Source organism: Gossypium hirsutum, chromosome A05, assembly GCF_007990345.1.
Source record: "Gossypium hirsutum isolate 1008001.06 chromosome A05, Gossypium_hirsutum_v2.1, whole genome shotgun sequence".
Lineage (NCBI taxonomy): Eukaryota > Viridiplantae > Streptophyta > Magnoliopsida > Malvales > Malvaceae > Gossypium > Gossypium hirsutum.
Genome location: NC_053428.1, coordinates 74,813,903 through 74,840,347, shown reverse-complemented (window position 1 = coordinate 74,840,347; position 26,445 = coordinate 74,813,903). Strand labels below are relative to the sequence as shown.

The 26,445-nt window shown below is 30.7% G+C and overlaps 2 protein-coding genes across 7 annotated transcripts; one reads left to right on the top strand and one right to left on the bottom strand.

Annotated features, from left to right (window-relative positions):
• Positions 1-19,842: 19,842 nt before the first annotated feature.
• On the bottom strand, positions 19,843-25,113 carry LOC107959973 (protein PLASTID REDOX INSENSITIVE 2, chloroplastic). Of its 6 annotated transcripts, none has more exons than XR_001701041.2 (5): positions 24,613-25,113; positions 24,414-24,512; positions 24,033-24,313; positions 22,627-22,794; positions 21,279-21,722 (listed from the first exon to the last, which is right to left on the bottom strand). XR_001701041.2 is itself a non-coding variant. In XM_016896163.2 (4 exons), exons 1-4 carry the CDS (start codon positions 24,853-24,855, stop codon positions 21,472-21,474), a joined length of 534 nt encoding a protein of 177 aa, XP_016751652.1. In that variant the 5' UTR covers positions 24,856-25,107; the 3' UTR covers positions 19,843-21,471. The 6 variants fall into 6 exon arrangements, 4 of the variants coding, with proteins under 4 accessions (XP_016751652.1, XP_016751651.1, XP_016751653.1 ...); XR_001701043.2 differs by having other exon boundaries at positions 21,279-21,679; XM_016896163.2 differs by lacking the exon at positions 24,033-24,313 and having other exon boundaries at positions 19,843-21,495; positions 24,613-25,107.
• Positions 21,091-22,294, top strand: LOC107959974 (uncharacterized). The gene is made up of 3 exons (XM_016896165.2): positions 21,091-21,419; positions 21,502-21,629; positions 21,902-22,294. The coding sequence occupies exons 1-3, from the start codon at positions 21,146-21,148 to the stop codon at positions 22,010-22,012; spliced, it is 513 nt and encodes a 170-aa protein (XP_016751654.2). The 5' UTR covers positions 21,091-21,145; the 3' UTR covers positions 22,013-22,294.
• Positions 25,114-26,445: the final 1,332 nt, after the last annotated feature.

Sequence of the window (26,445 nt, the reverse complement as noted above, 5' to 3'; positions counted from 1 at the left end):
CAGATATCAGAATTCATGCAAACAGATGATCAGATTTCATGTTTTATAGTCTATTTGAGCACATACCATTCCCACGGAAGGCCCACTGTCGTTCAGAACGACGTGTACGGCCCTAGGGGAAAATTTAAAATTTTGGGCCCATACGCTCGTGTAGGTAGCCTATGTGGCCCACACGGCTGGCACACACTCGTGTGGTCCACATGGCCCAAAAAGCCCAAACTGTGTGACTTACATGGTTCAGCACACGGCCGTGTGGCGTCGACAGACTACTTTTTCAGCTTACGTGGATTACTATTTTTCGTGTTTTGCGTTACAGACCTAATAATTCTTGAAACGAAATCGACCATGAGATGTCAAGAACCTAAATTCAGTAATTAATTAATTAATTCTTAATATCGATACACCAACTTCCAAAAACACATTCAACTCAACAAGAAACATTAAATTTATCACACCTAAATTAAATATTCTAACATTCAAACACTTATCGTTGAACAATCAGTAACCATTCGTTGCTTATGTTGTTGGAAGAACAACTCTCACCTCTTATTCTCATTCTAATAAAACACAACACACACATTAATTTCTAAACACCTCCTTCACAAAAGGGATAATTAAACAAACCCGAATAACACAACAACCATATGAAACTTATTCTCTTGCCCAAACCATGAATACACACGAGCCCAAAATCGTGAGGAAAGAATCGAAAATAGCAAAATATGGCAGCACCTTTATAGCAAGTAGAATAAAGAACAAAAATTGAACCAACCTTTGCTTGGGATGAAACAAAAGGCGACAAGAGGAAACAAGAAAGTAGGAAAGAAATTAGACAATAAAAGCTTGAACTTTTTTACTGGAAACTAATTGAAACACACAAATGGGGATTTGGGGAGAAAGAATAGGAGACGTAACCAGGGTAGCAAATTTTTAGGAACCCTCTTTTTTTTTTTAATTTCAACCACCAAATGAGATAGGATAAAAACAAAAATAACCAAAAAATAATGAAGAAAATAAACCATTATCTCAACTAACCCCAATACACATCTAATAGATTTCTTTCATTTCAAATTGATCTCAATTTCCTCTAGCCGTGCAACCCACAAAATGTTAACAAAAAAAAATCCTAATAGCCTCTTGCAAAAAAATTCAAACCTAGGACCTACAATCCACCTTCAAGGTCCTTAACCACTCAAATAGACACTCAATTATGACATAATTTGACAAAATGGAAACTAATTTTTTTGAGGTGTTACACTAAAAAATTCAATAATTTTAACCTCAATATTACAGAAAATTATGGAATAAATTTATTAAATTATGACCAAAATGATAAAATGTGTAAACTTTGAGGGCTAAAGTTATTATTATTCCAATAAAAATAATATACCATTGATTAAAAATATTAAGGCCGTGATTAAATGTCTTTGGTTGCTCACTTTTAAAATTAATAGAGATTAAATTATTGGACGAATTCCCATAATTTTAAATTGAAAGAGATTTGGAAAATCGTTTCACTTGAAAAGTTTTATATATTTGAATTCAAATCTTATTGATAACTCAATTCGGAAATCCGATATATTTATTAGGGCTAATTCACTAAAAAAGTTCATTTCTAAAATTATTTAGAGAAATGGGCTAATTTTTTAATTATTTACCGAAAATGTCCAAATTCCCTGAAAGCACGTCCAGGTCAACACGATTTTAGGGGACATGCCAATAAAATGCATCCCTAGAAAGCGTTTTTTCCATGTCAACACAAATCACGCCATCATAGACGCACTTTGTTGATGTGGCAAAAAAACTCCCCCAAAGACGTGTTTTACCCTATGTTTAAATTTTTAAAAAAGGTCCATTTTTTAAATATTATAAAAATAGACCTTTTTTTTGAAAATTTACAAGAATAAACATTAAAAAAGGCTCAAAGTGACAACATCATTTTTTTTAAGATGTCACCAATTAATATAGAAATAAAACTTACAAAACAAATCTTTATATAGACCCAAAATCTCATTTCCCTTGCTTTCTTAAGCAATGTGGGATATGAGATATGTGTATATATAGACTCATGAATAGGTTTGCAGCTTGTTCCTAAACAATGTGAGATTCCTTCCTCTTTTAACTAACAACATGAGACTAAATGCTACACTATATTTTATAATTTTTTTACAAAACAATTTCTATTTTTTTATATTTTGTTAACATTTTCTCATATTATAAAATTATCTTTTGAGATATTTAATCTTGTTGCATTTTAGAATTGTTAACATATACAAAAGAACTATTAACAAAAGAGAACAAATTGCACATATGAAACTTGTACATGCAATAATATTCTATTCAACATTAAATGTTTGAAGTTAATATCAATGCATTTCTAATTTTTAAAATAATTTTCCATTATTTAAATTTAGAAGTTATACTTTTAATTTTTTAATTTTATTTTTTATTTTATATTATGAATGTTTGATTAATAAATAAATGGTGAGTATTTGGCACTCATATAGTGTTTTTTTATAATTTTAAAAAATTGATATATCTTTTTTGAGTATTTACTTATTTTTAATATTTTACTATACTAATTAATTTTTTTAATTCTAATTCTAATTTAATTTTCACCACCTAATGAATGCTGATAAATTTATTTTAGATGTATTTTTACTAGATATATAATCTATTTAAACATGGTATATAATTAGGTTAAATAAGTTTTTTTTATAGAAATATATAATATACATAAAATATAATAATTATTTTTCATATTTTTATATCTAGATTAAATTACATTAGTAGTCACTTAACTATGATTTTTTAGCTATCGAATTATAAAAACTTACAAAATGATCACCCAACTATTAGTAATTTTTTAAATATTTCTTTTTAAATATTTTACCATACTCATTTTATATTTTATAATTTTTTACTTATAGAGTTTAAAATTTTTATTTATAATGTAACAAATGTTAACTTTTTGTAAAAAAAATTAAACTCTAAGTAAAAAATATAAAATATAGTATAGCTTTTAATCTCATGTTGTTAATTAAAAGAAGAAGGAATCCTACATTGTTTAGGAACAAGCTGCAAACCTATTCATGAGTTTATATATACACATATCTCATATCCTACAGTGCTTAAGAAAACAAGGGAAATGAGACTTTGAGTCTCTATATAAATGTTTGTTTTGTAAGTTTTGTTTCTATATTAATTGGTGACAACTTAAAAAAGTGGTGTTATCACTTTAAGCCTTTTTAAGGTTTATTCTTGTAAATTTTTTAAAAAATTGGTCTATTTTTATAATATTTAAAAAATGACCTTTTTTGAAAATTTAAACATGGGCTAAAATACACCCCTAGGGAGCATTTTTGCCACATCAGCAAAGTGTATCCATGAGGGCGCGATTTGTGCTAACATGGCTAAAACGCTCCCCTAGGGACTTGTTTTGTTGATACAACCCCTGACTTTGCGTTAACATGAACGCGCTTTCAGGGAATTTGGCTTTTTCCAGTAAATAATCAAAAAATTAGCCTATTTTCATAAATAATTTTAAAAATGGGTGTTTTTTTAGTAAATTGTCCTATTTATTAGATAACATAAAATTTCAAACTAAAAGAAGATTAAAAAAGGTAGTCAAAGATGGATGTCGAAATGATAATAAGAAAAAAAAAGAAAAGAAAAGAAAAGTAAAGGCATTGTAGGTTGAAAAGAATTGAGAAGCAATGAAACCATTCCCTTTAAGAAATAAAATTAGGTCATAAAAATCTTTTTATATATATAGGTGTCTGAAGAAAGAGGGGCAAACCCCAATGTTTGATTTGATACAATTCAGAAGCAGAAGGTGACAAGCAGACCAGCATGTAGTTCTTACTGTTGATATGTCGTTGCCTAACAAATCAATAATAGGTATTAAATATGTCTAGTCCCTCTAATTTCACATGCATGCAAAAGGAACAATTGCAATCATCAGCCTTTACAATCCTAAAGGAAATGAAAAAGTGATTTCATGCATGAATTTGGATGTAATCTTTTCTTGTGTGGTTTAAGAGACAAAATGAGGTTGGTAGAGTTGCATTAAGTATATAATCTCAGTATTTTTAAGAAGAAAAAGTTATTTATTGATGAATGTAGTGATAGATAAGTCACCCCTTATCTATTCATTTTTTTAAAATTTTTTTAAAATAATATATTATCTTAATACAGGTAATATGGATGTATAATCTCTTATAATTTATCATATGATTTTTAAAAGTAAATAAAATAAGCCATTGATATATGTGGAATAATGATTTACAAATTTAGGTTATGTTCAGTAAATTAAAAAATTAAGTGGTGAAAAAAATAAGTATTGAATATAATTATATTTTTTATAAAGGAGAATATAATTTTAAATAAAATAAAATAAAGATTATTAAATTTATTTTTTTATTAAGTGATAAGTAGGTTCCTATCTATTTATCATTTTTTATATTTTTTGTAAAATAAATTTTATCTAGTAGTTTTCATTTAGGCTAACAAAAGTGCTTTAAAAAATAATTTGTTGAAAATATAAATTTTTAGTTGATTGAATATTTTCAGCACTTTATCAAATAGAGTCTTATACTATAATAATAAATTTAGAAGAGATAAATCTCAAAACTGTACATGAATTTTGGTATAATATATAATCTTATATATAAACTTCTATTTTGTACAACCTCATATATAAAATTTTGATTTAATCTCATTCTCGCAAACTATTAACCAATGCTGTTGCAGATTCATTAGCAACATCCGATATATTTCCATCTCATATGTTTTTTACATCGTGATGTTAACTCTGCTTGTTTTAGCAGTGGCGTTGTATACTCCATTTTCTCATTAATAAAAGCTTTCACAAAAAAAAAAAAAAGAACAATTTTTACAACTCCAACTAACAAAGGTAGAGTATTCATATCTCTATGAGTTTAAATAAATGAAATGAAATAGTATCCTAATCTTTTGTAGAGGTGATGATGCGACCTTATAAATTAGTGACAATCAATGGTTATCCCATTATAATTGAAAAATCTTAGACACTTTTAGAGGAGTTAGTTGATGGAAAATATGTACTCAACAGTAACATATAGATGATACGAAGGTGACCTCATGGATGCTACGTGAAGGTGGTATAACAATTTCTTCAAAACAATGGAAAAGTTATAAAGTGACCTCTATGAAATAGTTAAAGAAATTGGTGATCTTCATTGAGGCTATGGGAGGAGTTGACGAATTTTAAGGTGTAGGGAGTTATATTTTCAATTCTAAAAATCCGAAATTTATATTTTAAAAAGTACATCAAATTTGGGCACCAAAATAAATATGTCGAGATGTGTGTTAAATGAGGTTGTGTGTTTCGATGAGTTGAATAAATAAGTAATAATGATAATGACGTAGCTATAACATTTTATATCTAAATAAATCATTAACCTTAAATATATACTTGAAATTACCTTTAATAGTTAACAGTCATTCAAAGAAATGTTTAATCTATACTACTATATATAAAAGGAAGGTATTCTTTGGCTGCTTTTTTTTCTTTCACATTCTTAATAACAATGATTAATTTTTAATTTTGATTCCTATAATATATTAAAATTTGAGATTTCATTTTTATATTTAAATTTTGTATATAATTTAGTTCATCAACGTTTATAATGTTTTTAATTAGTCTAAATATTTTATTCTAATTAAAATGATAACTTAAATTTAAAGAATAGTTAACATTGTTTAATTTTTTGTGATATGATTATCGACTGAGTATTTTTTTTTTAATTTTAGAATATCACACCAATAAATTTAACAAAAGAATTTTAATGATATTAATAATTAGACCTGAATTTTTATATTAAAAGAATAGAAAAATTAAATTATAAAAAAATAAAAAATTGGGGATTAAATTATTGTAACTATATAATCCAAAAATAATTAATCTGAGTAAAAAAAAATAGTAGCTAGATATAAAATAATGTCAAAATAATTAAAAGGATGATAAATTAAGAAAAGTTGCTTGATTATATTGGAGAAAAAGATGTAGAGATAAATTAAGAGTAAGGGGATGCTTATCTTGTAATCAAGCAATGATTGAATGTCAATTCTTTGGTGCTTAAAAGTTTAGGTAACTCTTTATTCGGAAAATCCAATTTTCCTTTTTTCAACACCTTCTCACTTACAACTTCACCGCATTGAATTCAATTGATTTTTTTATTTTTTATATACTTATTATATGATATAAAAATAAATATTCTATATTTAAAATAGTAAAAATAATTTAAAAGTTACTACTTTTAGAAATATAGAAAAAAAATTGAACTTTTGTAAACGGATATTCAAAAGTCACGAAACTAAATTTATTTTATAAAAATAAGTCATAAAAATTATAACTTAATATGAAAAAATCAAAAACTAAATTACGATGACTAATTCAAAATTTTAAAAATTTAACCCAATAAAACTAATATAGCATCTATTAGCAATGTGGCTAATTGATAACATTTCACCATCATCACGTGTAAAACCAAAATAATATATACATTAGATAGAATTCTTTAACAATTTATTGGTTTGGTTCCATAGATTCAAGAATGGAGATTAAATAGATTGAATTAATGGTCTCTAAATTGATTCTTACATTCTTATTATAATTTTAAATTATTAATGTTATATTTATTATATCCTTTTTTTATTAAAATTATTAATTTAATAGTTATATAACATATCAAATTTTATGTGTCATAATTTACGAAGACAATTTTAAAGAAAAGAAAAATGTTTTTGCATAACTTTGAAAAGTTAAAATCAAAAATTAAGTAAATTCGAAAAAGAGAGTGAACAATAAAACTTTTGTAAAAGTTTTGAAAACCTCAGGACTAAAACTTTTACAATATTTAATTTTTTTTAAAAAATTTTTGTTTTAAACTCTGCCATTTGAAATTTAATATATCATTTAACTATAAAATTAACGAGCTTAGTGATAGAAGGGCCTTATTAATATAACATCAATAATTTAAAGATGTCATTAGAAAATTTTAAAATTTGAAGACCAATTTAGAATGAATGTTATAAATTAGAACTGTATGATGCAATTAGCTTAAATAGATTTTATATACATTTATTGTTGGGTTATTATTATGCGAGTGAAAATTGACAACTTGTTTTTCAATTTTTTTGGGTTAATATGTACTTTTTCTCTTAAATTTGCCTAAAAGTACTTAGTTGGTACCTTAAACTTTTTTTTACCTAGTTGGTACTTGAACTTGTATTCCATCACCTAGGTTGGTACCTTTGTACAAACACTGTTAGTTTGTGCTAATGTGACATTGATAGTCAATCCATTAGTGACACATGATAGCCATTTAGTATGCCATGTGACAGATATAAATTTTAATAATTAAAAAACATTAAAAATATTCTCCTTTTATCTCTAAGGCAATAACTATTTTTTGTTACGTTTTATACAGGTTGTGTAGATAACATGAGGTAGGGTAAAAGTAATATGGAGTCCCATGTACTAGGAGTTAGATTGCGTTTTGCCTCCTCTACTATAAAAAAATGAGTAAATTAATCTTTGTACATTATATCAAAGTGTAAACTGATCTTTCTGATAAAAATTTCATCTATTTTTACTGTTAAAAATTAGTTCTTATATGTCAAAATAAAATACATGTGGCACGCTATATGTAATTATTTGGTTATTCTGTCAGCTACATTAATTTTTAGTATAAAAAAGAATTAAAATTTTAATAAAAAATTTAATCTACTCTTTAATTTAATATATAAAAATTAATTAACTTATTTTTAAATAAAAATAATACAATCCAATTCTCAATATAAAAACTCTATATTACTTTTACGGAGGACGTATCTTTTTAATATTCTTTAACCTTCATATTAAGAGTAACTCTGCTATGACGCTACATAGCCCACATCTTTGACCTTGGCTTTTGTGTTTTGAACCAATTTTTTATTCTGAGCAAGTGTAAATCAATTTTCCACTTCTCTTTATTTTTTAAATTTATTAAATAATATATTTTTATAACATCAAAAGTATACTTTAATAATTAAATAAAGATTAGTCTAATTTGATTAATTTGAAAAATGATGGAAATAATTAATTAAATAAAATAATTAAAAATTCTTAACATATAAAATAAAATAATTAATTTACTATGATTTCAAATAACAATTTTTTTATATGATACTTTCATTTTTGTTTTCATTGTTTTAAAATTAAAAAAAAAAGTATGATATTAAAACCCAAACCAATAATATCTAATAAAAGTAAAAAAATTTATATAATGCAAAAGATAAAATATAAGTAATTGTATTAATACAAGAAATTATTAGCATAAATAATTAGACATAATATTCAGAAATTTGTGATAAAAGAATTAACAGTAAGTATTATTAAATATCAAAAAATTATAAAAATTAAGCATATGAAATAATAATGAAAGGCACACCATTTTTGCGACGAAAACAAAGCATATAAAATGATAGTGGTTAGTACACCAAAAATGGAGCCCAAACACATTGATAATGGCAAGTTTGATTCCTTCTTTATAACCCAAAAATCTCATTCTCACACCTTTAACTGTTGGTCAAAAATAGTCCTTAGAAGTTTAGCTCAAGTAAGAGAGCACACAAGGATGCACTGTCCCCACCACCTACCCCATCGATTTAGTGCAAACATCAAGGACTTTTAAAAACCACCAGAAATGACTCCGCACTAAGCCTTTTACTCTACCCAAAATCAGCTTTACCTTACTTTGGAAACCTCTTGTCACTTATGAAACTCCCAACTCCGCTCCCTTCTAACTTTTAACTATAATTACCGGATTAGGCTTATATACACCAAAATTTTCCTTTAATAAATTTAGTTTCATTTGCCTGTTTTATGATATTTACGTTATAATTGTTCAAAAAAATTAAAAATTAATTAATTTTTTTGAAAAAATTAATTAGACAATTAAAATTTTAATTGTAATGAATGATAATTTATGTGATAACCAGTATGTACTTTATAAAAAATGAAAAATTCAAAAACTTTCAACTAAGTTCATAAAATGCCAAAGAAAAATATCCACGTAGGTAATGAAGTACATAAAAATTGACATCCCAATTGTCACAAACAATGCTATTGAAAATTTAATAATTCGATCAGTTAAAAAAATAATAATTTACTTAAAACTTGAAGACTCAAAGAGCTAAAGTTATAAAAAAATAATCAAAAATGACAAAAAAATAAAAATTAAATTTATCATTATATCATAATTAAGCTTAAAAAAATGAACCATCCTTAAATAAAAAGGGTTACTAAATTTATCAAATAAAATATAAAATATACAAAATAAAAAATTTTATAAGATGAAAAGCATAGTTTTACCTAAATTTAAGTATTAATTAATAAAAAAAATAAAAAATGAGATATGGGTGAAATTTATGAAATAGAAATAGAAATAGAAATAAAAAAGGAGATGATATGAAATTAATGAGCCGGTCTTTGACATTAAATCTAGTTTGGGGACATGTTTTTTTTAAGGTTTGAAATTAGAGTAGATGAAGTTTCCATTGAATTAGTGGGACACCTTCAAATTCATCTTGTCTTTCACTTTCTTCCTTTTCCATGTTTGTCGTTTAGATGTTCAGCACCTTTGCAATCATCTTTCACATACAGACATTCTTTTAAGCCACTCTGGTCTTAAAATTCTTACTTTTAATTGCTTTGTATTTATAAGGGTGGAATAAGAATGTAGAGACAGCAACTTTAAAATTTAATGTCCTCCAAAAATTAATCAAAATTAAATTATAAATGTTTTGGGATTCACCATTTCTGAAGAGGCTCAACATAAACTTATCATTTCATCACTCATCATTTGAATTTTTTTTAAATAATATTAAATAAAATAAAAAAATTCATTTCACTTTTGAAAATTTAAATAGTCTTAGCTCTATCAGTATTAATATGTTACTTATAAGAGAAAATAAATTCGAACACAATGAAATACATTTATCCTTCTATTTAAATATAATTAAATAAACTTTTAAATAAATCCCATTATAGGCCATTTTACCTAAAAAGCTCGTTTTTAAACATTAATAACAGAATTGGGCCGTTTATTAGGTTCTTTATCGGATTAGACCATTTTCCTCGAAAACGCTCTGATGTCAGCGCATTTTAGTGCCACGTCAGCAAAACGCTCCCCCAGGGAAGCTTTTTGCCCGTGTAACGGTAAAAAATTTGACCGTTGGCTTCCAACGGTCCAAAAAAAATATAAAAAGGCCCCCCAAATCATTTTTTTCACACAAATCTCTCACAACTTCTATAATTCTCTCAAAATTCCTTTCCCTTCATTTATTTTTCACACAATTCTCTCATAGTTCTCAACATTCTTTCAACATTCCCTTCAAAAATCTATCAAATTTCATTGAAATTTTCTCAAAATTCTATCAAAATTCTTAATTTAAAAAATTTTTGAATTTAATTTTTTAAAATTTAAAAAATCCGATCGTCTTAGCCATGGCCGAAGAATTAATCCGTCTCGATAATAAACACATCTCCGTTGATCAAATGACAATGGTAAGTGATAATTTTAAATTTTCAATACTATTTGATATTTTTTTAATTTATGCAAATTTAATTAAATTTGCACAATACTATTTGATATTTTATTCATTTATGCAATTATAATTAAAATTTCAATACTACTTGATTTTTTTTTCATTTATGATATTTGCATTAATTAATTTATGTAATTTTAATTAATTTTTGTTTTATAAATTTTTATAATATTCTGTAGATCGGGTGTTGCAATGCTACATCCATAATATGTTTGGTCCTCCATCGCCGTTGATCGAGAATTACTTGCAGGAAGCGGGATTTTGGCAGGGGTGTAAGTTGGACTCGAAACTAACTAGTGCGTTGATAGAGAGGTGGAGACCCGAGACGCACGCTTTTCATCTTCTATGCGGAGAGTGTACTATCACTTTGGAAGACGTGCATTTGTAATTGGGATTGCCGGTGGATGGGTACGCAATCATTGGGTCCGCATCATCTACTAATTGGGGAGTCGTATGCTACGAGCTTTTGAGTGTTATACCAGATAATATTAACAGAGGTCAGATCGAGATGGACTGGTTATAAGACACATTCCCGAAGCCAAATAATGATTCAACTGAACTCGAAAGAATACGATATGCTCGGGCATACATTCTTGAGATGATTAGAGGTTATCTAATGCCGGACTTGTCACGAAACCTCGTACATCTGAGATGGCTGCTGAAACTCATATATTTTAGAGCAGCCAGTGAATTGAGTTGGGGGTCTGCCGTGTTGGCAACATTGTACAAGAAAATGTACGGGGCGACGCGACCGAACAAAGCCAAAATAGGAGATTGCCTATCACTATTACAATCATGGGCACGGTTTCGCTTTTCATTTTTACGTCCTCGAGTGGACCACCCATATATATTTTCACTCATAACAAGGTAAATTTTATATTAGATTTTACAATTATTACGTAAATTTAGAATATAATTGTATGCTAAAAATTTATTTAATTAGGTGGAACCATTCGGCGAGTTATGTCGGAATACCTATCTCTCTCGAAGATATACGACTTCTATTAGATCAACGATCGGAAGCACAAGTAAGTATTAAATAGAATATATATACATAATAAAATAGTTGTTTCGTATTTAGTATTTAGTATTTAGTATTTAGTATTATGTATATAAGTAATATTTTATTATGTTCATAAAGTTTTAATGGACACCATACGAGGATCTAGCAATTCGGCCAGTATTTCCGGATGAATTCCTTCAAAATCTAAACGTTTGGCATGTGAAGGTCCCATTGGTGAACTATGCTACCATGGAGATGCACCAGTCAGATAGAGTATTGCGGCAATTTAGATTCTGACAACCGATTCCCATGGCATCCGAGGTGTTTGATGATGAGCACAAAGTCGACTTACGGCAACTGCATACGAATTGGCCGAGATTCTGGTCACTCTATATCAAAATGTGGGAAATTTGGTATGATTATATACCTACTCGGGAACCGATCATCGTTCCAGAGTTAGCGTGCGTATCGGAATACATGCCATGATTTAGGATCCATGGCAAGCCATATTTATTGTCGGAAGAGAAGAGGCGACGATAAATTCGTGCCCAAAGGAAACGACGGGGCCCTTTAAATCCAAGAAGAAGGGACGACGATGCAGGCCCATCAACAGCGCCAACACAATCACTAGGCCCAATGGTTCAACCGACGACACCTATATCACAGTCTTTTCAGATTATGTTAGGTGCGTATCCTAGCCCTTATATGTATCCTAACCCTTATATGTTTCATTTTCCTAGTCCTATAGCAGGTTGAAATCCATGGCCCGATTCATCTTCATTTCCGATTACTCCGAGTCAACCGCCGATCTATAGGCTACCGTCACATGAGAGATCGCACGAGGTGCCATCGGGGAACTCTTCTTTTTACCAATCGCTATCACCTTACGAGATTCAAACACCTCCACCATGGGTGATGCAAACATCGCCGCAGTCATTATTCTATCAAGGTGGGTCATCCTCCTAACACTTACAACCAGATCCCCTACCGGAGGAACCACAACCCCTGCCGGAAGCTGATCCAAAGAGGTATCCAGCAAGGACCCGTCGATGACCCCCATGTGGCTTTTATTCCAACTACCACAGACATTGATTTTTTTTTAATATAGTTGTACAAACTTTTTTATATTGTTTCATTTAATAAAATAAAAGTTCTTTTGAATAAGACAATTGTAATACAACATAGTTTCATTTAATAAAATATAAATAATGCAACATAGTTTTTTATGACAACTATCAACTATTTCGATTTGGGCATAATCTACTTGTATGGCCTGGGTTCCTACACCATCTGCACAACTTCTGTTAATTGGTTATTTCTCGGATATCTATATTGGTATGTATTCTAGTCGAGCAAGGTCGACTCTTTGGTTTGTAACGTAATTCTCTATCTGGTAACAGCTTAAACGGAGCAAGCGATATAGGCGGCCACTTACATTCATCTGGGACAGGTGGGAATACGTGTCTCCACACGTTGTACATGGTTTCTAATTTGTACACTTCGTCGACGTAGCTCATGGGATCTAGATGGAGATTCTGACAAGCTGTAATTACATGAGCGCATGGATAACGAAGTGCGTCAAACCTCCCACAGTCGCAAGTCCTATTTCTCAAGTGTACACGATATTGCCCGCCAAAAATACCTTCGTACGGCCTGTCAAAATCCATCACACGAAACCATAGGTTGTTTCGATTGTGATAGACTGTGTGCATGGTGTTCGCCCGCGCCTTCACATTGTTAATTTCTTGCAATACATTTGCGCACCATACATGGCCTCATTGCATTTGACCTTTATAACTCGCTGCTCACTTCAGAAATAGTGCTGCTAAATAAAAATATGTCTCTCGAACAATCGATGTTATCGACAAATGATGTGTTCCTTTTAGAATAGAATATATGCATTCGGCCAGGTTTGAGGTCATATGACCATATCGTAGGCCGTTGTCGTATGCTTGTGTCCACTATTTGAAAGGTACGTTACAGAGGTAGTCTGCGCCTTCTTCGTTAACTAAAAGCAAAACCGCCAACATCTCATGAAAACGGTCCTTACTTATCTCATATCCTGCCAATATAAGTTGATAGCGAAAATTACATACCACTTTTCCATTTAAAATAAATTCAATATTACAAATGAAATTATATTAATAGATATTAAATACCCATGTTAGTCACTTGTCATTTTTCACTTGTAAATTGAAATTGCCCATAGCAGTTGGACGCAACATGCCTTAAGCAATACCGATGGTGTGTGCGATGCCACAGGCTTCCCTGTCGCTCAGTTGCAGCTAGTATTCTGATGCCCCGATCCGATATGACGCAGATATTAGGTTGGGGGCAGACATACCTCCTTAACCTAGAAAGAGAGAAATCCCAATCATCAGCTGACTCCTCCGGTGTTATTTCAAACGCAATTGGAAGGATTCACCCACTGTCATTCTGTGTCACAGTTAGCGATAGTCGATGGGTATATCTACCGTACATAAAGGTGCCGTTAATTTGTACCAATGGCTTGCAATATAGAAATGCGTCTCGGCATTGCTTAAAGCTCTAGAACAGACGTTTAAATACTTGGCATCCACAGAGCAATCGGTCGTTGTAGTATGCAGGTTCCGTTTCAAGGTCTGTTAAGCAACCTGGGACATATCTCTCTAGCACCTGACACCACTACCACACTTCAAAATATGAAGCGTCCCACCCACCATGCATCTTTTCCAATGCCTTATGCTTAGCTATCCAAGCCTTGTGTAAGAGGGTGTGTACCTCAACTGGCTACGAATATTGGCAATTAAGACCGGCACTGAAGTTCTGGGATTCACCTTCACCGGCGGTAGTATTAAGGTAGCTAACATATCTGAATCCATCATGGGATGATCTTCAGAAACATCTGTCAACGAAGTACGTTAAAAAATGCAACAGTACGTAATAACAGTACTATTAAAAAGCTCTAAACAATTAATGACACTGTACCGACAACACATGTATGTGGACCTTTGTACTTTTTTTATCTCCTACAAGCTTGTCTTTTTCCTCAACGAAGCCATGATTTTCCATGAACATGTACCATCTTGCACTGCACACTTGGCCTCAAATTTATCGGATTTGGATTTAATCACTTTGTAGTTAACCCCGTTCATGATGCTATATTGTTTTAATGCACCAAGAAAACTATCTTTATTGGAAAACTCCTTACCAACTTCCAATTCACCCGAATCCAATGAGGAACTTGTACGATCACGCCTTCTATGTGGTAGATCTGGAAACTACAACGCATCATCCTGAGATAGATCAACATTATACATGTGGGCTGGAGGCGAGTACGCCCTGAATTGCGAATCTTTTTCTTCATCATCTGAACCCCCTTCAAAATCTTCAGGTATGGTTGGAGCAGGCTCTGGTTTAGAAAATAATGCAACTTCTGCACTATCGGGGTAGGCCTCATTATCTGACCATCATCATATGCAACGTACAAGGTCCCCTCGCCAGTAGATGTGTAGGGAGTAAATCATCCCTCCTTATAGATGTTTCACAATGTCTCCAATCAGATGTGGATTGCCAATCGCTAGAAGTTGATGTCATTCCCCAGTATGTATTTCCAGCATCAAACATCGACCCACTGAGGTACATGTCCCATCCACTAACGGAGTGTCCTGCAGGGGTTGGGTATTCTGTACTGCTACTAAACACGAACGCTTCCGTATTTTTCCACCCACTAATGGAGTGTCGGGCAGGGGTCGTGTATTCCTTTCGACTAGTAGTAAATGTTGAAGCTGTAAATGCATCATTTGGCGATGAAAATTGTACATATAACTCAAGATAGGGTGATCCATTAGCGAGAAGAGTCTGTACCATTGCCTCCAAGCTACGAGCGCCTTTGATGTTGAATGAGTCATAAGTCACAGGATCAACTGAAGCACAAAATCGATACTTAATAGAAAAAACTTTCATTGGCATCGTTCCGAAGATTTTATGCCTAATTTTTTTACGAAGTTTTGTCAAATCTATATTCTGGTTAAAAATTAGTCTCGCTGTATTCTCCGATAAAAAACAACACCGTTCTCGGTGTTATAGACCTCACTATCATAGTAAATAACAGCACTAACACGTTCACTCATCTTCAATTTCTTTTCTTCTTAGCCTCTCTAATTTTTTTTGCTGTAAGTTATGAAACCTGAGAATAAAATTTGGCTCATTTATAGCCTCATTTTTCTACGAACTACTGTAGCAAAAGAGTGTCCACGTGGGAACTTTTTTAGAAATTTTACTGACAGTACATCCTGCTTGAAGCGTTTTTGACACTATTTGTTCAGAAACGTCTACTCAGAATTATTTTTCTACAAACTACTGTAGTAAAAGAGCGTCCACGTGGGAGCTTTTTTTAGAAAATTTGCTGACAGTGCATCTTGCTTGAAGCGTTTTCAACACTATTTGTTCAAAAATGTCTACTCAGAATTATTTTTTTACGAACTACTGTAGCAAAAGAGCGTCCACGTGGGAGTTTTTTTCAGAAATTTTACTGACAGTGCATCCTGCTTGAAGCGTTTTCGACACTATTTGTTCAGAAACGTCTACTCAGAATTATTTTTCTACTAACTACTGTAGCAAAATAACATCCACGTGGGAGCTTTTTTCAGAAATTTTGCTGACAGTACATCCTGCTTGAAGTGTTTTTAACCCTATTTGTTCAGAAACGTCAACTCAAAATTATTTTTGCAGAAACCCTAAACCTTAAACCCTAAGACAAAAAAAATTATATTACTTATATGTTTTTTTAATACCCTTAACACAATTTTATTTAAAAAACTAAACCCTAATTTAATCAATTAACCCTAATATCCTAACTCTAATTTAATATTTAGTATTTAACATTAATAGTTAATTTAATGAATTAATCCTAAAACCTTAAACCCTAATTCAATTAATTTTTCACTGAAACCCTAAACTTAGCATAGCGCCAGTATGTATATATGCTGCAATCATGTTATCTTTGAGAATTTCTTTTTCGTGTATGTATATTGGAAATTAATAATTAAAAAAAATCAGAAATGAGCTTGTTACAAGGTAAAAGAAACTTAGCCGATGGGTTAAAAATAAAATGATCTAAGCCATTGTTAAGGGAAAAAAACCTAAACACTGAAGTAATCGAATTACCAAGTTGTTGTTTACACGTTAAGAGTTATTTAAGGGTTTTTTACTAAAATATTATAAGAAATAAAATACTAAAATAGTATGTTTAAACAATTATGTATCAATTAACCCTAAATTAATCAATTAACCCTAATTTAATCAATCCCTAATTTAATCAATTAACCCTAATACCTTAAACTCTAATTTAGTATTTAATATCTAAAATTAATAGTTAATTTAAACCCCATTTCAATTAATTTTTTTCCTAAAATCCTTAAATTCTAAACCCTAAAAACTTTTAACCCTAAATCAATTAAACACTAAAAATCTTAACCCTTAAAAAAATACACAAAACGCTTTTTTGGGGAAGCATTTTGTCCATGTCAATAAAGCGCGCCCTCAAGGAAGCGTTTTCTGCTGACATGGACAAAACGCTCCCCCAAGGAAATATTTTGTTGACACGTACTCTGAAAACACGCTGACGTGAACACGTTTTCGTAGAAAATGACCTAATCCAATAAATAACTCAAAAAAACAACCTATTTCTATAATTAAATTAAAAAAAAACATTTTTAAGTAAAATAGCCCCGTTATATCTATTTTTAAAAACCCATTTCTCCATAAAACAAAAACAACTTTTGCTAACTTTACAGATATGTCAGATTTAGATAACTTTTAACCCTCCATCTCAAATCATGATGAAACATGCATGCAACTGACAACCCAAAGGTGAATTTGATGGACTTTGGCCCAAAACTAATTTTTTTAATTTTATACTTAATAAAATGAAAAAAAATTATGTTTAATCCTTAAAAAATGAAATTATAAATTAATACATAATAAATTTATATTTTTAATCTATAAAAAATTATAATTAAATTCAACCCCTGCTAAGAGGACCTAATTTCGTGAGAAAGAAAATAAAAACCTAACTCGAATAGCAAGTTCATAAAAATTAAAACCGAAGAAGGAGATGGAACTTGGCCTTTAATATAAAAATTAGAAAGCTTAAGGGGCAAGGGAACATACATTGAATACCTAAATTTGGTGGCCCCCACAATGTAGTGGCTAAATTCAATCCACTCATCAATTTTTTTATTCAATGTTGTCTTCTAACACTAACAAACTGCAATTTTCATTTTAAAAAATTTGGAAGTCCCCAAAGCCATAGCAACTGAAGGGGGTGGGTGGGTGGGTGTAGTCCCCTACAGGTACAGGAGTCATGTTTGAACCAAAAAAAAAAAAGAGTCCTTTTCATCATTTAATATGTGAACCATGGATACCCAACATCTCACATGCCATGCATCTACTCACATTAATCCTACATGTGAATATAATTACCAATTTTGGGATTCAAATAGTTTAAGCTGAATCACATCACATGAGTCAAAGAAACTTCCTATGTAAAAAGCTAGTCTTTAGCTATAATAATTTCATTAAAAGCTCTATTTTCTATGGAAAATGTAACTGTTGAGTTTTTTAAAGAGTGGTTATGTAAAATTAAAATTAAAGAGTTTGTATGTTTTATATGGACATCATATTACCCATAAATAATAAATAATATATTAAAATATGTCATAAGTCTTTGTATTATATTAAAAATCTAATTACTAGTCATGTACTCTTTGCATTATTATATGTTTAGTCCATATTCTTTAACTGAATCATTTTAAGTTGCTATACTTTTTTAAAATTTAAAATTTCATTCCTGATGTACATGATAGTCAACAATTCATTAACTGAATTTTTAGTAATTAATAACTGAAAATAACAAACTAACATAGTATTACATATATGATAATGTATTTTCCATATTCTAATTTTGAAAATAACAAAATTTAATGATTTAATAATTATCGTCTAGTGAGAATTAAAATTTAAAATTTTAAAAATATAATAATTAAAAATATCAAATTAAAATACATAAAGTTGACCTAATTAAAAAATGGGAAATAAGACCCCTTAATTGACCTAGTGGCTAAGGGTTATTCTCCAATAAAACCCACTTGAATTTAAACCTCCAAGAAGTAGTAGTAAACATTTATTTGAGCAGCTCCTATACATATGTAATAGGAGTATATCTCTATCATTAAATGCATGAGTAAAAACCCTTTAAATATATAGGTAAAAGTTGTTTTACCTACTTTATTGCAAAGGAATTGGATTCTGTTTATTTGTTTCCCTTCACTATCCACTTGTCCTTTCACCTTAAAATAATATCCAAAACCATTCATCTTTCTTTCAAGAAGTTTCCTTGGTAGTTTGCTGACAATATCTAGTAGTTGATGTAAAAATGATAATAAATATAAAGTTTCCCACAATATGATAACTTCACACAAAGACATGGATGGTTTAAATTTTAATACAAATTATTAAAATGTTAAATTTTACTTCATTATTTATTCACATTTAAACTTATCATAAATAAATGTTTAAATATATTTTCTATCAAATATAATTATTAAAAATAATTATATCTAACCACATCAATACCTATATCATCTTAAATCTTAACACTGTAAAAAAAAAATATTGACCAATTATATCTAATCACGTCAATACCTATATGTTATTTTTTTGATTTTATAATTTTATAGTAATATTTATATTAATATTAATTAAAAATAATTATATTAATATTAAAAAAATTCTAATTTTAAATATTTTTTTAATATTTGATTGCTTTTATGGATACAAATAATGCAAAATTCAATAATATTCAAAGTTAAATAATATTTTAATTACTATTCAGAGCAGATTCAAAGTGGATAGGAACTATCAGTATTCATTATCTGAATGCAACTTTATATTTTATGAATAACAAAACGATATCATAATTTGTTTTATTTAAAAAAATATTTTTGAATTACTTTTTTATATACTAAATTCATTTTTACTAAACTTAATTATTTTTCAAATAATGTTATTTAAAATATATTTAATTTAAATTTAAAATGGATAATAAATACTAAAAATTCTATTACATATGTATGTGTCACGGGGTTAGAACTTTAGTTTGGCAAACCGCGCGACCTTAGGTAATTTCCTACTCTTGTCACAAGAAAAATAACGTACACTAGGTGTTTGAGTAAATTCTCTAAAAAATATTTTATTATGAGTGATTACAAATGAAGGAGAAGACTTTTATTTATAGTTGAACTCTCTCAAATCTAATGGTACAAATTGAGTTACATCAACGATCGAGATTAGAGCCCATCTACAAGATGAGAGTCTTAAGGGATTTAAGTTCTATACATCTTTATCCCTTATGATTTACAATAGTAACTCTAATTTTACTAGAGTGTTTCACTGGTCACCAATGCTTCAAGTAGATGAGTTTCTCCATATGTACCATGAGTCAAACCAATTCAAGCAGGTCAAATGAGCCCGTTTGAATTAGTTGACATCCATGGGATGCTCTTTGACCTCCATGGGTTTCTCTATATGTACTATTACTAGAGTGTTTCGCATACAATATATAATGAAACATATGATTTGAAACTAACTAATCATAATAACGAATAAAATATGCATGATATTAAAATAAATAAATAAGATTAAATTATAAGTAATACGAAATTTAAACACAAATACATCATATTAATAATATTAAATACATAACAATTTTGTTATCATGATGTTGTATAAAGCTGAAGGAGATAACAAATGATGCATGTTAACATAATAATGAATAAAACATGTTAAAATGAAACTTTAGTTGAGTGATCTAATTAGTATGAGTTCAAAACGTACACATTGTATGTTTTTATTATTATTTTTAAAAAAAATACTCTCAAATAAAAAATTTTAATTTTGTAATAAATAATTATATTTTAAAATGCATATTAAAATTTACCATTCCTAACCATACTCATAATTTAAAAATTAAAAGAAAAAGGAAATATAAAGGCAGGGTAATCCCTAAGGCGGAGGAGCATAAAAAAGTATACTATGGCGGATAAGGCGGTGGGTTGTCAAATCATTGTCCGGCCAAAGGAATCTCCCTCTCACTCACACGCATGCTCACTTGTATTATAATTACTGTATTTTTTTCACACACAAATTATTTAGTCCTATCCCTCTAATTATGACTTTCAACACTTTGACCCCAACTCCTCACATTTCTCCACGTGTAGCTCATGCCGGCTTTCCATAAAATAATTATAAAATCCTGATTGTAACTTATGTGTTGCCGTTTTGGATGTGAATAGTGAGAGGCAAGGCAAGGGTATATAATAAGTTAGTTGGGAAATGAGGAAAGGCCTGCTTGTGCTTGGTTGAGTTGAGTGAGACTTTTTGTGTAGGGTCGTATTAGAAAGAGACTTCTGCTTACTTAACCTCCTCTTCCCTTCCTTTCCTTATCTTCTTCTTCCTTTTTCAGAATTCATGGGGAATTGCCAAGCCATCGATGCGGCGGCCTTGGTCATTCAGCATCCCTCCGGGAGGCTTGAGAGGTTATATTGGCCCATTCCCGTCAGTGAAGTTATGAGAATGAATCCCGGTCATTACGTTTCTCTCATCATTCCCTTGCCTGTTTCCCAAGAGGAGGAAGCCAACCATCATCAAGATCGAGATACGGTGCGTTTCACCCGTGTTAAGCTCCTCCGCCCCACCGATACTCTTTCCCTTGGCCACGCTTATCGCCTTATCACTTCTCAAGGTCTTCTTCACTTTCTTTATTTGCAAGATTGTCTTTCTTTTATATTGATTTCTCAACTCTCTCTTGTTTCCTGTCCCTGCAGAGGTCATGAAGTTCATGAGAGCCAAGAAATATGCAAAAACCAAAAGGGAATCCATGAAAAAATTGCAGCACCATGGACAAGACAACCTAACTTCAGGAGGAAAGTTTGACGCACACATCACCAACCAAGTATGGCTCTCACTTATCTTTCATATATGTTCTCTTCCCAGCTAAGCAATCTGTGAATATGGGTCCTCAAACACCAGTTACTCGCCATGGGAACTATAAGCAAATTATGATAATCATATTGGAAGGATATCATAAATTGATTGTTAAAGTTTCCATCTGCATTAAGATTAGATATAAACTAAACCAGTTTGGAAAACATTTCATGTTTCATTTGAATCTTTCTTTCTCATTCAATCCTAAAAACTTAAGCGCTTATGTTCTAAACTTTCCAGGAACTAAAGAATGAAAGACAAATCTCACGGACATCATCTGTGAACGCTGCTTCAATGAGGTCAAAATCATGGCGGCCATCATTACAGAGCATCTCTGAGGCTGTAGGCTAATAGTTTTGTTTTCAAGTTTCTTTTCTTAAGTGCAGATTGGTTTTAGGAATGGCAATGAACTGCCTCTTTTGTTCAATGAAACCCGAAATTAGGGAAAATGGAAATTCACCAATCGAATGAAGGTGATAACCAAAGATTTCAACTTGCAATCAAAGCTCCCAAATTGAAATCTGTTTCAAGAAAAATAAACATATGTATAGCTTCTCAGTTCAGAGGAACATTGGATCCTAAATTGTATTACAAGTAGTATTCTTATATGAAATTAGGATTTTCAGTCTTTCACTCACTGCTTTCATACAAATCCCAAACTTGATCACTTTCAAAAAGTACAACACAATGCTATGTTGATCAAACTCTTTATTTTATGGACACGAGAATATGACTTTCAAGATCCTCCAATTGTATAAAAAAACTTTAGAAAAGTTTAATCATATCCGTGTCTGATACACATCTATATCTAACACTCATATCTGAGTTTGAGTAAATATTTGACTCCAAGTAACATAGGTACAATCTGATGATAATGGAAAATAATGTTATGAATGTGATGATAATGGAAAAATATGTTATGAAACATGTGGAGGAAATCATTTGGGAGAGTTTGAGTTCCAAACCTCCCAATCATGATCAAGGTGGTTTTGGGCCCATAACAAGGATGCCCGAGCAGCAACAGGTGCTCCAGGTAATTTCTTCTCCTTCAAAGCTACAAACATATCTGTGAAAGGCTCCACCAACAGTGTTCCAGGTCCTCCATATTCATTGTGCAAGAAATCATTAAATATCTGTTTCAACAATAGAAAAAACAGTAAGCTTCACAAAAATTTTAAGTTCAATATCAAGACTTGTATTCTTCTGTAGGCAAGGCTTATACAGGTAGAAGTAATCTTCAACACTAACTATATCACATGTATGTAGAAGCCAAATTCAAAGAAATCCCTGCATTGGGCCAAACATTCACATAAGGAAGAACATGACGAGCTGTCAGGCAAGGAGTGATTTGTTATTTTCGTGCCAGATAATTCTTTTGGGGTCAATTATTGAACAATTTCCAGCTCAATCAAAAAGCAGGCCTCTTAAAGAGACAAAAATGTTCGATTTAGAAGAAATCATTGCTGATAAAAGCTATAAACAACCAAAAGTAGGCAATTAAAATTATGTTGTTTGGATTGAAAGATTTGACTAAAGGGCTGTGAACCACTATTCTCAAACTGTTATATGATTCTCTGATTACAGGGATTAACAGGCGAGGCTTAGTGAGTGAACATGATCACCAATCACCATTGATCACATCGTGTACAATGGAACGGTATAAACCCATTTGGATGTGATGACAAGGAAGCCAGATGAAATCAGCTACTGTGAATGATAATATTGATGGTTGTGTTTTTCACAGTAAAGAGCATTGCATACTAATAATACCCAGTTCACAAAATAATGTCACTTCTAGGACCATATGTTGCATCGGCTTTATCATCAACAGAATAATAACATCTTTCAAGCATGATGAAGCCTCTCAGGTTATCAAGCGTGGTAAAGCCACTTGTGCTCTACTGATATCCTCTAACATATTACTCTGAAGATTTACTTTAACATTAATGTGTCATATTTGTTTGATGTAAAATGTAAGATATACTAAGGAATGAGATTATCATCATCGATACAAAAGACCATGTAGGCCTATCTCATTCCAAGATCCTAAGATCATCTTAGGGTTTGTTGAAGTCTTCTAAGAATGAATTTTGACACCTGAAACCATCTTATTATGTATTAATACTAAGCCACCATACTTGATACTCCGTCCATGAATCGTGGGTATTGACTCTTGAGAATGAAACAAGGCTCCAATAAAATAAAAAATTCTGTTCAGTGGTACATTCTTTCAAGTAAGTCATCGAAGTATGGAGGATGATAACAGCATGGGCGATTTTGGAACTAGGAACGCAAAGCTACACGAGGGCCGTCAATCCAATCTAACTACCAGCAGTTTTATCAGAAAATACAAAGAGGGATACCATAATACCAATCAGAATGCATCAGGGAGCAGAATAGCAATAACATGGGCTGGAAGCCGCCAAGTGAGGGAAGAGTCAAAACTAAATTTGATGGAGCCGTTCAAACAAACAGTCGAACAGGTGGTGTTGAGTATAATTGTTCGAGACTATCAATGTCAAGTTTTGGCAGGTTCGGTGAAGAATATGCAACATGTAACAAAAACAGCGAAGGTGGAAGCAACGGCTGGCTACAGGGCTTTCGTGTACGCAAAAGAGTCGGGCTTATAAAGGATAGAGCTGGAAGGTGATGCTTTAACTCTCATTGAATTCAACAAAAACCATTCATAATATATTAACAATTAATCGAAATTAGCCGTTGCTAGAAAAGAAAAAAGAAAAAGGGAAAGTACCTCAACGCAAACGACAATGACAGAATCAAGGTCATCACCAAATTTGTCTTTGTCTTTGGGTAACTTGTTGAAAAGCTCAGCTTTAAACTTCTGGGTCTCCTATTATACCAAATACCCACAAAAATAATCAAAAGAAAATCTATCATTGGAGCTTAAAACCATAATACGTTTTTCTAAACATACAAGTGTATAAACTTACGGCTTCAGCAAACTTAGGGATAGGGTCATGGTAAACGTATTTTTGGGAATGCGAGGATCTGAGAACGCTAAGGAACGGTTTTACGGAGATGGGTTTTGAAGAGAGGGTTGGAAAAGAGAGAGGAGGAGAAGGCGGGTTTAGTATAAGGCCGGCGTTTCGCAGGATAAGAATGGTGGAGGTTGGAATTTTGGCGGGAGTTAAGGATGGGGGAATAGAGACCAACGAACACGAAGAAGACGCCATTTTCGGGTGATAGATTGTAATGGATGGAGTTGAACTTTTAATTTTGGATTTTTTTGGGCCTGTGACTGATTGTTAATTTGGGTGCTAGGGTTGGTATCGGGCCTCTTAGTTCAATTTTCTTTTTCTAGATGTATTACAAGTGTAGTCCTTGATTATTTCATATTATGTATTTTAAATCAATATTGGTTTTTTTCATGGTTAAATTTTAGTATTAGTATCTGTATTATGCATAAGTTGTGGATTTAGCCCTTATATTTTAATTTAGTCTTTATATTTTAATTTAGTCATTTTCGATCCCTCTACTTTTAGAATTTTAAAATTTTAGTCTTAACCAAATGGTGACTATTAAATTCATTAAGTTATACTATTTTCAAAATTTGATGCCTCAAATATATTATCATATGTGTAATGTCATATCAACTTACTATTTCCATATTACTCAGAAAAAACCAATTAATAAATTATAATTGTCATTTGTATTAAGACTGAAATTTTGAAATTCGAAAAACATATCAACTAAGATTGATTCAACTAAAAAGAATACAAACTAAATCTATAACTTTACGCATAATATAATACTAATAGTAAAATTTAACTAAACAAACTTAACTGCTATAGTTTGGTTAAGACTAAGATTAACCAATTCAAAAAAAAATCAAATTAAAATACAAATACTAAATCCACGTTACAAAATACAAATTCTAATTTCAAAATTTGACCGTCAAATATTCACGATTAATAGCTTCCCAATTTAAAGGTAAACTTCCTTATTAATGAATTATTGAATGTTAAGTATAACTCTTATTTCAGTCAAATTTGAAAAATATTCTTTTAGTTAAACTTTGTTTATTTGTTTTAATCAAACACTGATTAGTTTAGATTATTTTATTATTATTTGACCTATGAATTTAGCCTATAAATAGGCTCTTTTACAATATTAGAAAATACACCCATTAGATATTAGAACTCATAACACATTTAGAGAATTTTGTGCTTACGTTTGGAGGGTTCTTTGTTTTCAGGTTTTCAGGGTTTAGTTTTTATTTCCATCTTTTATACTCTTCGTTCTTTTGCCATTATAATAAAATTATCTTTGCCCGTGGTTTTTTATCCTCTTTGGAGGGGTTTTTCTACGTTAAATTTGTATGTTCAATTTATCAATTTATTCAGCTATTTTTTTTACTTGTTGCTTAATCGGGTCGATCCTAACAAGTGGTATCAGAGCTAGTTCAATTTTCATAGATCAGCCTGTTCAGAGATGGCAGCAACAAGGTTTGAAATTGAGAAGTTTGATGGTGAGACAAATTTCAATTTATGGCAAGTTCAGATGATGGCAATTCTAGTTCAAACCGACTTGAAAAAGGTTGTTACTGGAAAAAAAAGCCTGAGAATTTAAATCAAACTGAATGGGAAGAGCTTGATGAAAAGGCCTTTCTGCAATCTAGTTGTGCCTTGTGAATACGGTATTGTAGGAGGTATTGGTGGAGAAGACCTCATCCACCTTGTGGAAAAGGTTAGAAACTCTTTATGTGACTAAGTCTCTAGCTAACCAATTAGTGTTGAAACAACGTTTATTTACGTTTCGCATGA